Genomic DNA, 17333 nt, shown 5'->3' on the forward strand with positions numbered 1-17333 from the left:
ACATATGCAGTAGTTAAAGCTACAATACAATTCAAAGAGGTGTTTCCAAGATATCAGGACAGGGATCCCACTTATCGGTGGCTGCCAAGTGTAGAGGACTGGAAGAGAGCTGAAAAGATGTGTGAATTTTTGGAGATTTTCCAAGAAGTAACTGACACAGTCTCGGGAAGTAAATATCCAAGCTAAAATTTATCTCTTCCTAAGATTTGGAAGATTAAAGAAGTCTTGAATGATAAGTCAATAGATGGGAATTTTTATATGCGCTCGATGGCTAACATGATGAGAGACAAGTTTGATAAGTATTGGGGTGACTGTAGCCTTCTAATGGCCATAACAGCTGTTTTGGATCCAAGGAACAAAATGATATTAATAAGGTTTACATTCCCTGAGATTTACTCTAAGAGTGAAGCTCAAACCAACATTAGACTGGTTGAGGATGCCTTACATGAACTCTTCAATGACTATGTTGCCATTTACACCTTAAGCAATGCAGAAAAAGTGTCACAGGTAGCTAGTATAGGAGGTACTAGTAGCTCTGTTGTGGGCACTTTAAAGCACAAAAACAAAAGGTAGGGCTGAGTTTGATCAATTTGTAAGGAAAATGGAGATTACTCGGCCATCAAAATCTAACTTGAATACTTACTTAGAAGGAGTTTTCATTTGTAGGGACATTCATAATGAGGGTAACAAGGATTCATCGTACAAATTTGATACTATAGAGTGGTGGAAGGTGAACCACCTCAAGTTCCGCATATTGTCCAAGATGGCAGTTGATATATTATCAATTCCCATCACTACTGTTGCTTCTGAGTCTTCCTTTAGCACTGGAGGGAGAGTAATAAATATGTATCTGTGGACCCCGATCCGAGATAGGCGAGGGAACGAATCCCTAGCACCCTCTGGATCATCCACGTGTGTGGAGAGCTCTACCAAGGAACTCTCAAAACGGATGCCACCCTCATAGCATAGCACGAGTGGCGATATAAAAGAGATACCTTTCGATTCGGGAATAAGTCCAGATTCGAAACGTACCTAAACAAACTCAGAGTCGCCATCCACAGTATACGGCCATGGATCCTTTAAACAAAATATGCTATGTATACCATGGATAACCAGAAATATATATGGGTTCGTGCCTGGTTACGAATGGGGAAGGTCTGAGAGCACCCCCGATTCGTCCGAGTGCAAGCACTTGGTCTCTTATGCCATTTATTATTAACTCCAAAGAAGTTTGGGTAAAAATCATGTGAAATGGGAACAATCCTCAGGAGTCGTCTACCTAAGCATGCATTTCCTGAGGATAAAAAATAATAAACACATATAAAATAAAATGAAAGGTGTGTCACCTAAGTTATGAGTGACATGCCTAATGGGTGTCTAAATTCTGATGTGCAAACACATGCAAGCTATAGCTAAAGGTATAGGATCAGTACGATAAAGTAAGAAAACACATCAAAACACACAATATAACAAAACAACAAATCCTAAGACTCTAAATTATTAGCCCGAGTCCTCGGATGGTCTGATATTCATCCAAAGAAGCCTACGTATCCCCGCCTCCACGAGAATCAAGGCAACGTAGTTCTTCGCGCCTATTCTAAGCTATGATGTCTAAGACACATAGACCTCTATCTTAGACTCGATCTAAAAGACCAGACTAGTTATTAAAGTTTCTTGTACAATTATTTAAATTCCAGTGAATTGTGGATTTTAGGACACCCTATATGCCCTAACTAAATGCATGTTAGCCCTAGGCTAATGCAAGTGGTTCCTACAACCTATGTGTAACTAGGCTGCGTTTCCTAAGGAAAACAAAGAGTGGACTAACGCATCCTATGCTAGTCATCAGTCGGCGATGTGGATCGCCAGCTGACCGGACGGAGGCGCTCCTATAACTCTAGGACAGACCCCTAACTCTAAAACAAACACACAACAAACAAACAATCAAGCAACCTAACAAAAGAAAATCCTAACTCTAAAACTCTCTATCTAGGAGAAACTCTTAACTCTAGAGGAAGATCTTTTGAAAACAGGGTTTTAAAGATTGCTTATTCAAAAAGATTTAAAATATTATTTACAAAAATTTGGCTGGACTTGGGATATAAATCCCGAGCTGCGCTACGTACCTCGTGAAAGAGGATCAAGCCAACGTAGTTCGAAACGAACTCTCATAATTGCTACCTCTAAAAACATTCAACACTTTATATTTTTGATATTTTTTAATGTTTTTGATATTTTTTTTTAAAGTTTTTCCAATGTTTTTTTTGAGTTTTAAAGCTTTTCAAATGCTCTGAACCTTTAAATGTTTTCAATCTTAAAGAGAACACGCAAGCAACACCACAAACTAGGGCAAAGCCCTAAATCTAAAGGGGAAACCCCAAATAAGCAACTAGCGTCTCAAAGAGACAAATCACAACAAGAAAGATAGCGACCCAAGAAGAGAGAAAACAAACAAAGATCCCAAGCAGGGAAGGCTCTAATAAGACTGAGTTAGTCTTGAATCGAAGCGAAGTAATCAACAACTCTAAAGGAGAAACTCCGAACTAACGACACTAAAGAGGGGAACAAATGAGTCAAAGACTCTCTAATAACACTACCGAGTCAAAGACTCACTCTAAAAGAGGAGGCCACTCTAACATGAGGCTAGGTAAGCCTCCTAAAGAGGAAACTCTCTACATGAGACAAGGCTTGTCTCCGAGACACAAATGACGTAAAAAGGAAATAAGAGACCCTGTGCATATTTGGCAAAGGTAAAACACCCAGCCGGGCCGGACAGCTACCTAGCCCTAGGGTGCAATAAATGTGCAACCCAATACCCATAAAGGTAAGGGTATGAAGCCAAGCCGAGTAGGATGTTCTTCCAAAACCAAACGACGCACAAAGAGGAGAACTAGCGAGAGAATGAGACCGGACGGGTCTCCCAAACACACACAAAGATGGGCTCCAAGTAACCTTATCATTGCCCTTGCAAGGGGTAAGCAAGGCTAAGACAACTAATTGACCAAATTGGTCTCTAATTAACAGAGGAACAAATTGAGGTGCAACCTCAGAGAGGATTCTACAAATGAGGCCAAGCAGGCCTTCTAAAAGCTAATTACTTACAAAGCCAAAACAGATGACTCCCCAATAACATCAATAAAGATTAAATGAATCAAAGACTTCCCCGATAACATCACCACATAAACGAAATATTCAAAGGCTCTCTAAATGAGGCAAGGCATGCCTCCTATGGGTACACCATTTATCAAAATCAAAGCAACCTCCTTGAGGTCAAGCTAAAAGCGAGACGTGCCTCCAAAAGATGATTGCCTAACGAGACAGAGTATGTCTCCTAGTATAGGTTATAGTGTCTAAAGAAATCTAATCAGAAACCCAAAAGACTGTGCTAGTCTACCCGAAGAGAGGGAAAAGGATACCAAATAATCTCAAATTTTCAATCAATTATTATAAAAATAAATCAAATATCAGCAAAATATGATCTACAACTAAAGAGTGCACAACCTGTAGCAATCATAAAATAATAAACAACATTAATTAGTCCAGACCAGCCGCTGGATAGCCTAATAAAGCAAAAACAATATCAAACACTTCTATGCCCAAACACAAACACCACCCCAATATGGGGATGAAATCAGATGATGCTAAAGTAATCATCTGATATCATAATACACATGATAATATTTCTAATCCCGCCTTGAAATCAGACAGTACTCATGTCGATAATATCGAATAGAGTAGTCATCTGATCTCCTTCTTTCTTAAAACAATTTATTTAAATAAAAGAGAAATAAATATACGTCAGCACCTCCTAATCTTACAAGTAAAATCACAAATATATCCAACCACTCTTTTCAAAAGAAATATAACATGATTAGCTTTTCATGGGAACATCCCATTTCCAACAGATACAATTTATGATTAAAAATATAAAAATAAACATCGAACTGTACATATCTATTTCAAGGTATTCATCTGCCTTCTTGAAGCAAGTGGCAAAATTACACTAAAAGCATTTAAACATCATTATATACTATCTAAAAAATTAAGGCTGACTAGTTTTCATACTTTAAACCAATTTAAACTGTTATTTAAATTAAATCAGATGTCATACCATATACAACATAATGATTTTATTATATATATATATATATATATATATATATAAAAGTGTGACAACATCTGTACCTTCAGCCTTTATACTCTGCCCAATAAAAGAATTTCAAATAAGTTTTATTAAATAAATTTCCATGCTATAATAAAAAGAACCTTCTAAGGAGGTAAGGGCTGTTTGGTTGGTTTTGGGTTGAATTTGAAAAATCAAAACAGGGGTAGCCGAAGGCTAAAACAGGGGCTGCTTTGGGATGGATTTCAAGGTGTTAAACTAAGTTACATTGGGCTAAAAAAAAATGAGAGGGCTGAAATTATCGGTGTATATGGGCTGCCAACATCAAGATGGTGAAAGGGGTGTCTATATCAAAAGGGGTTCTATAAAAATTATTACTCAAAATATCATTAGAAACGTCCACAAGGCAATAGGATTGCTAATATGTGATTCCAAATCAACCTTCCAAGATGTATGTTACTCCTAACAAATTTAATTTCTTTGACCATTATCATAAAGATAACGATGTACAACCCAATATTAAAACAAAACCCACAACAGTTAAAATATTACTCATCATGTTATCATGCTAAAATAACTCTCTCAACACAAGGTACTTGCAGTATATATCTAAGCTCCTTAAGCTCATTAACTCATGAAGTCTGTGACGCAGACATCATCATAAAAAAAAAATTGGGTAATAGACATGACTACATCTATGACAATCCATTTGGCTGCAGTGAGCCACAATGTTGCATAAAACATGGGTGGTTACAATAGTTTAAATGTGTACAATAACATACCATTGAGCAAAATATTGGCCCAAGTCTACACATGGTCAACACATACAATTCAGCCATACATACATAAAAATGTCAACACTTATAATTAATAAATCCAATTATGACCTATGCCGAAAATGAAATGACAATTGAATTTTATAACCCAACCCTCTGCTGCATTTTCTATCTCAAAAATATATTTTTTTTTTTTTTAAAAAAAAGAAAAAGAAAAAAAGAAAATCAGGAAGTACAGCATAGCTTCTGCAAGTTACATAGCAAAAGGGGTTTTCATTGTTTAAAGATAAGAGAGCGGTCATTAGCGAAGAAGGTAAGGTTTGTACATATTAAAAATGGTGTGGGGCTGATGATAAACTTTAAAGAATTCTAACAGATCATTTGAAGAAGGACAAAATTCAAAAATTGTTATCATTGACATATGACAGTACATATGATGGACATAATTATGCCTCAAACAGGGGCCAAACAGGGACTAACTATGGGTAAAAACTGAGCTCAATAAAAGCTGATTTGTGGGTAAACACTGTGTTGAAAACTGGGGACAGCAACAAGGCTAAATCTGTGCTAAACACAGAGGCTGCAACATGAATGAATATATGTGCGAAACTGGGCAGCCACATGGACTGAACTGGGGACAGAATTTGCGCTGAAACAGGGGTAGCAATGTGGTGAAAACTGTGCTCAAGCAAAGGGCTAAAGTAGGGAAAAACTGTACTTAAACAGAGGACAGATTTATAGGACAAAGCACACAAAACAAGATTTTCAAACAATATAATCAATTCATATAATCAATTCAAGAGTTTCAAACAACTAGCATACAAAACAAGATGTGACTAAAGGACAAAACACTGGAAATTCCACCTGTTCCTAATGTCATAAAGGATTTTTTTTTTTTAAATGGAAATGACAACTATATTTAATTTTGATAATTTAAATGGCAAAAGACTCACAAACATCATCAAGAACTCATCACTATACATATAATTTCATCAATTCATTACAGTTCACATTATTGAGGCAATACTAAAAAAAAAAATTTCTTAAAAACAATCAACGAGAATTTAAGCTAAAATATGTACAATAGCAATTTATACAAAATTCAAATGTAACAGAGTATTCAAAAGAAGAAAAAAAAAATTTGTAAAAAAAAAATTTAAACTAAAACGAACTTAATTCTACAAATTGTGAAGGATCTTAAATTAAATTACAGCTATGGCATCATTACCGATTCATTTTTTTTCTTTTACAACCATAATCTATCAAGATTACATTCATAACTAAAACTGAAGTTAGGCGAAAATAAAATGAAATCTGTTGAAAACAAAGATTTATAAATGCTACACAGAGCTCATAAGAGAAATGAAAATAAATTGAATTAGTTTTACCTTGATTTAAACTTAAAATTTAAATTAAAGAAGATAATAAGGTTACCTAATATGATGAACGCAAATTGCAAGCAAGAACTAAGCCTGTTGAAGTCGGAAATCAACAATGAAGATGATCAGAGAACGAGACATGATGCCGATGATGTCGACGGTGAAAAATAACACCAAAACCCTAGTTCTTCCCTTGAATTTGTTGAGAAGACTTCCAGAAATGCAAATCGTAGTTGGAGACCACCAGATCTGAAATTCTTGTTTAGAGACAAAGATTTCTTTCCTTTCCTTTGACAATATCCACAAATCTGATGAAAGCTCTTCGATTCAGGCTAAAAACTTGCGGAAAAGATAAAGATCACCGGAGAAGATGAGATCTAGGGTTAGGGTTTCAGGTTCTAAAAACAAGTTCTATGACAAGAGTAGAAATAGGAAAGGAAGATGAAAGGCTTGAATCAAAAGGCAAACGACCAAAGCTCCGATAATCTCGTCGGAGAAACCGATCGGGAGAGAGAAAAAAAAAATAGGGTTTCGGATCTAAGATCCCCTTTATCTCTCTCTAAAACTCTCGCTCTTTCTCTCTCTAATTTTTCTTACGAAAATGAGAAAATATCTCTCTTTTTTTCTTAATGAAAACTCTCACTGCTATTTATAGATTTTTTTTTTTCGATAAATTTTCACCCCCCAAATGTACTCTGGACAGCCCCTCTGAATATTTAACACTGAGTTTTCACGAAATTGAGTAGTCCGCAAGAAAAATTCTAACAGAAAATAAAGGAATAAATTCGCTCCTTTAGTTATCCAGGGACAACCCTCTACAGCAAGATACACTAATCTAGCTTACCCCTAAACCGGATAAAATACCCCCCTTTTGCTACATTATTTTACACTGTCTTACGAACCACGCTCATCTCACTGGGCAAATGTTAACGAATTTTGACGAAATTTTAAAGGGGCCTAATTAGGACTCTAACCTACTCTATGATGAAATTTAAGACACTAAGTCTTTGATTTGTAAGAATTTTGTTCAAGCGCACCTAATTAAGGTTCGATCAAAATGGGGTGTCTACAGATGCCCCTCTTTGGCAGAGCGTGCTTGTCGCACGAATGCCAAAGTTGAACAGACAACATATTTTGATCGACCTGAAAATAAAAGAAAGTAATTTTTGGGTTTTTGGTTCAAAAACGATATTCACAAAAATAAAACAACAAAAAGACACTACAGGACTCAAAACAAATAGGGAAATGATCCCTCACTAATCCTAAAAAAAACAATGACATCTCAAAGAGATAGCCTCTCTAACGCTCATGACTCAACTAAACAAGCACCAAAACACAAACACTCTTTCATTTTTGAAATCACCAACACTCAAATAAATTTTGCTTTATATGGTGCCGCATAAACTAGCTCCATATAAAGCCAAATTCATATGGCTCTGCAAAAACCAGATCCATATGAACCTCCTTTTAGATATACCAAAACAATCATAAAAACAGACACTCAAAAGTTTTTTTTTATATATGCAATGCTGCATAAACCAGCTTCATGCGATTTTTCAAAATAAATGCGGTGCTGCATAAACCAGCTCCATGATTTTTCAAAACAAATGCGGTGCTGCATAAACCAGCTCCATGATTTTTCAAAACAAATGCGGTGCTGCATAAACCAGCCCTATATGATTTTTCAAAACAAATGTGGTGTTGCATAAACCAGCCCTATGATTCTTTCAAAACAAATGCGGTGCTGCGTAAACCAGCTCCATGTGATTTTTCAAAACAAATGTGGTGTTGCATAAACCAGCTTCAATACGAATCTTAAACATAAAACCAAACACTCAAAGAGTTTAAAAACGGGGCGATAGCTATACAGACCATTGCTGAAAATCCATCTGTTTAGCTATCAAGGTAACTTTGACTCCTCTCTTTCAAGGTAGCGAATCACCTAAGATTTATATAGCGCTGCATAAACCAGCTCTACAAGAATCTCTTCGCAGATATGCCTGACTCCCAACTTCGTTAGGTAGCGACACATTGCGGATTAACCTTGATTTGTATGTTGCCGCATAAACCAGCTCCATACAGATACAAAACCAAACACTCAAAGAGTTTTTTTTTTTTTATATCCTTGTATGAAAAACTTCATCAAAATGAGTATAAAACCAAAAAAGTCTTATTTCAACACTTAAAGAAAAAAAGATCAAACCACGCAGTATAGACTCCAGTAATTTCCAACTTTATTGGAAACTCCTCAATATGATGAAATTAAATCAGCCCGTGAAACACGGAACATTCAATTTCTATTCTTTTTAGAAACTCAAAACAATGGATGATTGAAGGAAAAGACATTATAAAAATTTCAAATTGATGAAAGAAAAGGACCAGGGCATGAGATGCAGACTCTGATAACTTTCTATCTTATTAAAATATCTCAAAACAAACGAAGTAAAAGATTGACTCTTATTGATTTCATAGATGGACCGGCTATTTCTCACAAAGAGTGACTAAAAATGCCTGATCTCGGTCAAAGACCGGACTTAAGTAACGTGAAGAAATTTTTCGGGTATCAACCTTTTTTCAAAGATGAAAAACATTCAACAGAAGTTTGAAGATTGTTAGAATAAATTTTAGACTTCATTGGGGTAAAGAATTTCCAAAAGATCTGACTCCAAAGGAGACCAACTAGACTGAGGAGTTCAACTCAAAAGAGCATGTTCAAACTTCTCTAGTCTCTATCGGATGAAAATATCCATCTCAGAAATCATTATTTGATTGACATCTTTTATGACGTAAGTTATAAAAGATGCCCCTAGTATGATTACTTCCATAACAAGATTCATTATAGAGCAACACAAGAAAAATAGGCCAAAGACTTTTCATTATCAAACACTTGGGATTTACAAAAGATTCTTCTCACGAACATTTGAATTTACAAGGCTTTTCACAGGTACAAGAAACTTGTTCTGCTCAAAAACTCTCTTCATTTCTGCCATCTGCTGATACTGCAAAGAAGTTTAAGAGTCTGTCATTTTCTGAACTCTGCTCGGTTTCATATTATCCACAGGAGCCACTAATTCTCTACTTCTCTGAGGGTTGGGAGAACTTTGACTAACGAGACCTCAAAACTTGAACTCGACTCGACAAAAGAAAGACTCTGACAAGTAACAAACGAGGATTCTGACAAACAAATGACTTTTTACACTAAGAGAGACTGAATCTGCTTCTTAGACTGATAAATGTTTAAAAATGGTAAAAGCCAAACACTCTTAGAATCTTTTGAATACCGTGTTTAAAGGCGTTTCATTCCTCTTTTCGGTATTTCAGTTATGGTTATTATCCCTTTGGATTGCTTAGTCTCAATCTCCCTAACTCAAAGAGTGTTAAAAGAAACATTGCTGGTGCTTACTCAGACAATGTAGGAGATCCAAAGCAAATGAAAGTCTGGCTGGCTCTTGGAAATTGTCCTTTCTGCATGAAGTCACTGCCATGACCAAATCGCCTTTTCAGGTTTTCGATTTAGCGGACCGTATGCCTTAATTTTTGCCTGGACTGTCTGCCCTTGCAGATTTTCCATCCAGCAGGTTCTGCATCGTAATTTTTGCCTAAGCCGCCCTTTCGGGTTTTCAGCTTAGCGGGTGAATGACCCATCATTTTTTTTTCTTTCTGTTTCTCTACAAACCTGGGCCTAAAATACACCAGAAGGACTTTCAGGTAGGCTTAGGTTCAAGCAGGGTAAACATTGGTGTGTTTGAATGTTTTTAAACCGAATCTGGACCTTCCAGACTGCCTACGTATCCCTGAAGAAAATGGGAATCAGGTTTGCGTAGTTCGCCCATTTGGAGTTTCAAAGATTTTTATTTTCAAAATGCTATGAAAGATGTAACCGAACCTGAATTAATCAGGCTACCTACGTACCCTTAAAAAGGGATCAGGTCATAACGTAGTTCAGGTTCAATATCTTTTATGACGCAAGTCATAAAAGATGCCCCTGGTTTGAGTTTGTCAAAGAAAGGAAGTATTATTTTTTTGTTGGCTTAAAGGGTTTACAAAATGATTTTAACATGTAGGTTGTTGGCTCAAAGCTCAAATCGATCAAAGATGGCCTCCTGGTGTATCAGGCGTAATATTTCTTTAACTGATCCAGGTTTGTAGGTTCATTTAATTTTTCTCCGCTCTCATTGAGGAGTCTTACGGCTTTTCCAGGCATGACTTCATCGATAATGTAAGGACCAGACCAATTTGGCCTGAATTTCCCTCTCGGATCAAATATTGGTGCTCTGTTGGACTTCAAAACAAGATCTCCAGGCTTCAAGTCTCGGACACGAACTTTCTTATTGAAAGCTCTCTCAATCCGCCTTTGATATCCCTGAATGTGATATAAGGCTCTCAGCCTCTTCTCATCTATCATCTGCAGCTCATCATGTCTGGCTCTTGCCCACTCAGACTCTGGTAAGCTGGCCTCTATCATCACTCTCAAAGAGGGAATTCGCAGCTCAACCGGCAAAACCGCTTCCATTCCGTACACTAAAGAATACGGAGTCATACCTGTCGAAGATCTGATCGATGTCCGATAAGCCCACAAAGCATATGGAAGTTTGTTCGACCAGTCTTTATAAGTCTCAGTCATCTAACTGATAATGACTTTGATATTCTTGTTCGCTGCCTCTACAGCCCCGTTTGTTTGAGGTCTGTAAGGAGACGACTTATGATGTCTGATCTTGAACTCTTCACACAGGTGTAAAACCTCCTTTTTGAAATGTGACCCATTATCTGAAATCAACTCATGAGGTACTCCGTATCTACAGATAATATTCGCACGAATGAACTTCGCAACTGTGTTCGAAGTTATGGAAGCATAGGATGCAGCCTCGATCCACTTTGTAAAATAATCGATAGCTACCAAAATGTACTCATGCCCACTCGAGGACTTCGGATAAATCTTTCCAATTATGTCTATTCCCCATACTGAGAATGGCCATGGCGAAGACAAAGAATGCAACTCCGAAGGAGGAATATGAATGAGATTCGCATAGACCTGACACTTGTGACATTTCTTCACAAAAGCAAAGCAGTCTGCTTCCATTGTGGGCCAATAAAAACCAAGTCTCAAAATCTTTCTAGATAACATCTTCCCATTCTTATGAGGGCCACAGACTCCTTCATGGGTCTGTTCAATAAGCTCTGCAGCTTTGTCCTCATCCACACACAAGAGTTGAATACTATCAAAAGATCGCCTGTACAGCTCTTCACCACAAATGATGAAGTTGGCAGCTAATCTTTGAAGAGTCTTCCTCTCTTTGCTCGAAGCTTCAGGAGGATGTCCTTTACCAGAAATGAGGTTCTTGATGTCAATAAACCACGGCTTCCCATCTGGACACCTGGCTGATATCTCAATTGCATTCACATGCGCCGGAGCCCACTGTAATCTCACAGCTAAGGGTTGGACTTCCATAGTTGCAGAGATGTCAAGCATCGAAGCCAAAGTAGCCAAAGCATCAGCAAAGTGGTTCCTGGTTCTCGACAGGTGAGTAAAAATGATATTCTTAAATTTTTTAACCAGAAATTCCAAATATGTATTATAAGGAATCAATTTATCCTCTCGAGTTTTCCATTTCCCATTGATCTGACAAATAATGAGCATTGAGTCCCCAAACACATCTATGTCCTGAATTTGAAGAGCTAAAGCTGCCTCAAGCCCTGCAATACAAGCTTCATACTCTGCCATGTTGTTCGTGCACTCAAACTGCAGCTTGATGGATATAGGGATATACTCTTTCTTTGGAGATATCAAAACAGTACCCACTCCTTGACCCCGGTTATTGACTGCTCCATCAAAATACATCGACCATCTGGTACTCGGAGTTTCTTCTTCAATATCCACGATCTCTTCATCAGGAAACTCAGCCTTCAGAAAAGCACTCTCCTCAACAGGAGAATCAGCCAATTGCTCTGCTATAACCCGTCCTTTGATGGACTTCTGAGTGACATAAGTGATGTCAAACTCAAACAATAACAATAACCACCTTGCAGTCCTTCCTGTAAGGGCGGGTTTTTCAAACAAGTACTTTAACGGATCCATCCGTGACAATAAAAATACCTTGTTCGATAACAGATAGTGCCTAAGCCTTTGGGTTGCCCAAACTAATGCTAGACAAGTCTTTTCCAAAACAGTATACTTTAACTCATATTCTAGCATCTTCTTACAGATGTAATAGATTGGCTTCTCCCTTTTGGACCCTGCATCTCGCTGAGCAAGCATACAACCCATTGCTGTCTCTGTGACGGACAAGTACAACAATAATGGCTCGCCTGGAATAACGGGAGATAAAATAGGAGGTAAAGATAAACATTGTTTAACTTTTTCAAAAGCTTCTTGACACTCCTCGTTCCATTTCTTCGAGGAATTCTTCTTTAAAAGTTTGAAAATTGGTTCACATGTCATAGTTAAATGAGATATGAACCTTCTCAAATATTGAACTTTTCCAAGGAAACCTCTGATCTGCTTTTCTGTCTTTGGCGGTTCCATTTCCTGGATTGCCTTGATCTTTTGAGGATCCACCTCAATTCCTCTTTCACTGACCATAAATCCAAGGAGTTTCCCTGATGTAACTCCAAATACACACTTGTTTGGATTTAGGCGAAGCTGATATTTCTTGATTCTCTCAAAGAATTTTCTCAAGGCAATTGTATGCTCTGGTCTAGTCTTTGCTTTAACGATCATGTCATCTACATAGATCTCGACTTCTTTGTGAATCATATCATGAAGAAGAGTAGTTGCTGCCCTCTGATAAGTTGCACCAGCATTCTTTAAACCAAATGGCATTACTCTGTAGCAGTAAGTACCCCACTGAGTGATAAACGCTGTTTTCATCATGTCTTCGGGTGCCATCCTGATCTGATTATATCCCGAGAACCCATCCATAAAGGATAACAGAGCATGTCCAGCAGTATTATCCACCAGGAGATCAATGTTTGGCAATGGAAAATCGTCCTTTGGACTTGCTTTGTTCAGGTCTCGAAAATCAACACACATTCGAACCTTCCCATCCTTCTTGGGCACTGGTACTACATTAGCGAGCCATTCAGGGTATTCAACCACTTGGATGAATTTCACCTCTAGGAGCTTCTTGACTTCTTCATAAACTTTCAACTCCAATTCAGTTTTGAGTTTTCGGAGTTTTTGCTTCTTTGGATTAATGCCAGGGATCAAGGGTAATTTGTGCTGAACAATCTCCTCACTTAATCCCGGCATGTCATCATAAGACCAAGCAAAAACCTCCTTGAACTCTTTAAGTAAAGAGATTAATTCTTTGCGCTCCTCAGGAGATAAAGTTTTGCCAATCCTTATTTCCCGAATTAAAGTTTCGTCACCAATATTCACGATTTCAATTTCCTCTTCAAGTGGTTTTGCTCGGCGACTCTCCTCCTGTTGAATCATGTGTTTGATTTCAGGGGAAGTTTCGTCGGCATCCTCATCAAAGGGGGAGTCTTGATTATCATTATTATTATCAGATTTTAAAGCAGATTCAGTTGATGAAACAGAGACATGAATATACACAGAAGAAAACTCCTTTATTTCATTGAAAGTAGAATTGAATACATCCAATAACGAATGGCCCACATCAGGCTTTACAATGGACTCATGAAATGTATTTACAGACTCAAATGGTAGGTTGATATCAGTATCAACCGATTCAAACAAATGTAAAGAAGAAACGCCAGGCCCGTCAGTAGAAACAGCCTCCAACTTGACCTCACTAGGTGAAATGGACTCATCACCGACTTCGGAAATGGACTTGACCTCTACAGTACCTGCATTAAAAGAATCATTAGAAACGGAAGACCCTGAATTAGACTTAGAGAATGACACATACTTATAAACAACTGACTCTTTTGAGGGAGAATGACAGGACTGGAAAGTAACCTGAGGTAGGACTTGAGAGGTCCAGTTAGTCAAAGGTCCCTCAGCCGGGGTGATAAGATGAGTAGGATTCAGTACAAGCGGGTTCCTGCTGATCACGGCCACAATCTGTGACCCCTCATGAAAAAGAGAGCTCAGCGCATCTGACCCCATTGCATCTGCCCAGTCTATTTCAGTATCTGTTTCAGCTCTTGTGCCCTGCAGACTCATCAGCTCATCATCAAGTTTTAGAGATCAATTCCCTATTTGCTTTGAGTCTTATAGTTTTTTTTTTTGTTGTTTTACTTTTGTGGATATCATCTTTGAACCGAAAAGCTCAAAATTTACTTTGTTTTGTTTTCGGGTCGATCAAAGTGAGTTGTCAGTTCGGCTTTGGCATTCACGCGACAAGCACGCTCTGCCAAAGAGGGGCATCTGTAGACACCCCATTTTGACCGTACCCTAAACCTCCCATGTTTGATTGAAACCCCTTCAAATGAATGATTTAGAATCCCAAACTTCGCCCTAAGCTAGGTTAGGGTTTCGTCTAGGTCCTTGCAAAATTTCGTTGGAATCCGAGCTCGTTTGATCAGCAAACGGATTGAATCAATGTCGTAGTTTAAAGCTGTAAGGGGGTGGATTATCTGCAGAGGGGGTGCGCCTTTGAGGTGCAGAATTTCGAATTTGTCTTCTGCCAATAGGACAAAGCGGCGGGAGTGCGCTTAGCGAACCGCGCGCTTTATCCATAATTGGAGTGCCAATATCAAAAAAAAAAATTTATATATATAAAAATTCGAGGTTACTGTTAGAGAAAAAAAAATCGCAGAGAGAAGAAAAGAGAAGAAGAGAAAGAAAAAATTTGGGTTTTCCATTTTCGCTCGGATTTTCCGATCAGATCTCCATCAACTCTGCAACTTTCCATTTCCGCCGGCCATCGCTACAAATCCGGTACCGATCCTTCTTCTCCGCTCATTCCTTCTTCTCCGATCTTGCCCCGGTCAAAATCCGGCAAGAATCCGATCGGATCTGGCTGAGATCCACCTTTTCTCCGATCCTCTTCTCCGGCAGCTTGCTGGTTTTGATTTCTTGCAGATCCGGTCATTCCTCTTCTCCTCTGATCAATCCTTCATCTCCGGCCCGGACTCCGGTGAAATTTCATCTTCTCCGGCGAGTTATGCCGGAATCTGGTTCGTTTTCTTGATCACTTCTTTTCTTCGATCATCTATAAGAGCTTCGGTTAATATTTTCAAACCTTAGCACTGTGTTTTAGCCCTAGAATCTTAACCTTTTCTATCCTCCGATCTTCTTTTTCGGCTTTGCTCCGGTCAAAAGCTTGGACAAGCTCATCTTCTCCGGTCTTAGCTCTGTTTGTTCCTTTAAACTTCAAGAGAGATCTGCGATCTGAGAAAATAAATAAAAAATCCGTTCAAAGCCGTAGCTTTTGTTCATCTTCTCCGGCAAGATCTTGCCGGAATCCGGCCGTCTGCCAGAGATCCGACCTCTGGAATTCCATCCCCTCACCTTCTTCACACTTCATCGAGCCTTAGAAGGTTCATCTATCTTCTCCGGCCATCTCCTTCACCTTCTCCGGTACCTTCTTTCTCCAGCAACCTCCAACCGTCTCTCTGCAAATCCTATCGGATCTATCATCCGATCGACGGCTCCGATCAAAACTTCCATCCACTCTAGCACGGCTCTGATCTTTCCTCCGGTCATCTATTTCGCAGCCACAATTTGTCCAACTGCACTCTTCGTTTATACAGATCTGAGATCAAGAGAGATTTAAAAAGAGAAATCCCCAAATTGCTTTCACCAAACCCTAGATCCGATCCAAGCTCCGATCTTGGGCGTGTGGACTCGTCTGTTGCATCAACGGATCGTATCTTCATCCTCTTCTTCATTTGTTGCTTCAAGTGCCCGGAATAGGTGATTTATCATGTCTAATGAAGTGTTGAAAGAGTGGATTTCTGATCGTAGAGGTGGTCGCCTTAGCTTCTCTGGTCATGACTTTTCTCATTTCTACCGTCTTGCTACCCATAAGATTGACTGGAACCTCCTTAAGGCAGCCGGATGTCCATGTGTTTCGATTCGGCATGCAAGAGGTCTGCCCCATTTTTGACGAGTGGTGTTATCTGATGGACCGTGATCGCTCTGGCCCCTTGGTCAAAATTGATACCAAGTTAGGTTATAATCATGTCTTTGAGCAGCTTATCTCCTCTTAGGTTGTTCCAGTTAAATCCATCTTAGGGGAGAAAGGTGTGTCCATTAAGCAATTGGTCAAATTTTTTGCTCAGCCTGGTAAGCTAACCAAGGAATTCCAAACCAGCCGTAGTCATGCCCTGGTTTTGTGTGTTTACGCCAAATGGTTACTTTCCCAAGATATCCATTATGCTTCCCCTAAACTTTTAGACTTTGTATATCAAATTTCCAAAGGGAGTAATCCAATTCCCACCATGCTTGCAGAAACCCTAAATGGATTTGATGACATTGTCAATGGAGTCCGTACCACTTTTGCTGGATCCCCAGTCCTTCTGTACATTTGGCTCTGTTTAAAACTCCAAATTTATGTTCCTTTGCAAAACAAAGACTTTACCTTGTCCAAGTTTGACCAATGGGAACAGAAAACTTTTTCCTATTCTAAGGCTGAATGGATTGAGTGGTTAGCTTCCCGTCAAGCTGATCAAATTGCTTGGTGGTTCCCTGTTTATCATCAGTTCGTGACCCAGACCCGAGCTAGTAGAATTGTTCAATTTCTTGGTCTGGAGAAAACCTCATTCTATATCCCAGACCGTATCTTCCGTCAGTTCGGAGGATTTCAAACTGAATGTTCGCATGGGGATTTTCGAACTGAGTTTTATATCCCAGCACCTGATCGTCCTCTTGTACAATTCAATCGTAATATTGCCGAAGAAATCTGTAGAGATTGGGATCATAAAGTAATGCGATTATCGTGGGGCTTGCGAGGCAAGACTTATTGTGGAGTATCCGAGGGGTATTATCAGTGGTTATTGGAGAACATCGAAAATCGTAAACCTAAGAGGGCTAGGTTGGAAGAAAAAGACGATTGAGAATCTTCATCTATCTTGTCCTGAGCATCCTATTGTTCAGAATTTCACTATTTTGGCCATGCTATCCTTTCTTTTACCAGTTCAACTGTT

General features: G+C 38.7%; 1 protein-coding gene across 1 annotated transcript; it reads left to right on the plus strand.

Moving 5' to 3' along the window:
* Nucleotides 1–267: 267 nt before the first annotated feature.
* LOC143891724 (zinc finger BED domain-containing protein DAYSLEEPER-like) lies at nt 268–9387 on the plus strand. The gene is made up of 3 exons (XM_077396260.1): nt 268–569; nt 667–835; nt 9223–9387. Exons 1-3 carry the CDS (start codon nt 268–270, stop codon nt 9385–9387), a joined length of 636 nt encoding a protein of 211 aa, XP_077252375.1.
* The last annotated feature ends 7946 nt before the right edge of the window (nt 9388–17333 follow it).

The sequence above is a fragment of the Tasmannia lanceolata genome, unplaced genomic scaffold (assembly GCF_043159265.1).
Source record: "Tasmannia lanceolata isolate RefF3 unplaced genomic scaffold, GAP_Taslan_0.1 ptg000015l, whole genome shotgun sequence".
NCBI classification, from domain to species: domain Eukaryota; kingdom Viridiplantae; phylum Streptophyta; class Magnoliopsida; order Canellales; family Winteraceae; genus Tasmannia; species Tasmannia lanceolata.

Bases quoted from the DNA above. Each gene is read 5' to 3' on its own strand.
- LOC143891724 (XM_077396260.1), top strand. From the start codon at position 268: ATGGCTAACATGATGAGAGACAAGTTTGATAAGTATTGGGGTGACTGT. The intron at 570-666 runs GTAGGGCTGAGT...TTTCATTTGTAG, and splicing joins TTAAAGCACAAAAACAAAAG to GGACATTCATAATGAGGGTA. The intron at 836-9,222 runs GTAATAAATATG...GGCTTTTCACAG, and splicing joins CCTTTAGCACTGGAGGGAGA to GTACAAGAAACTTGTTCTGC.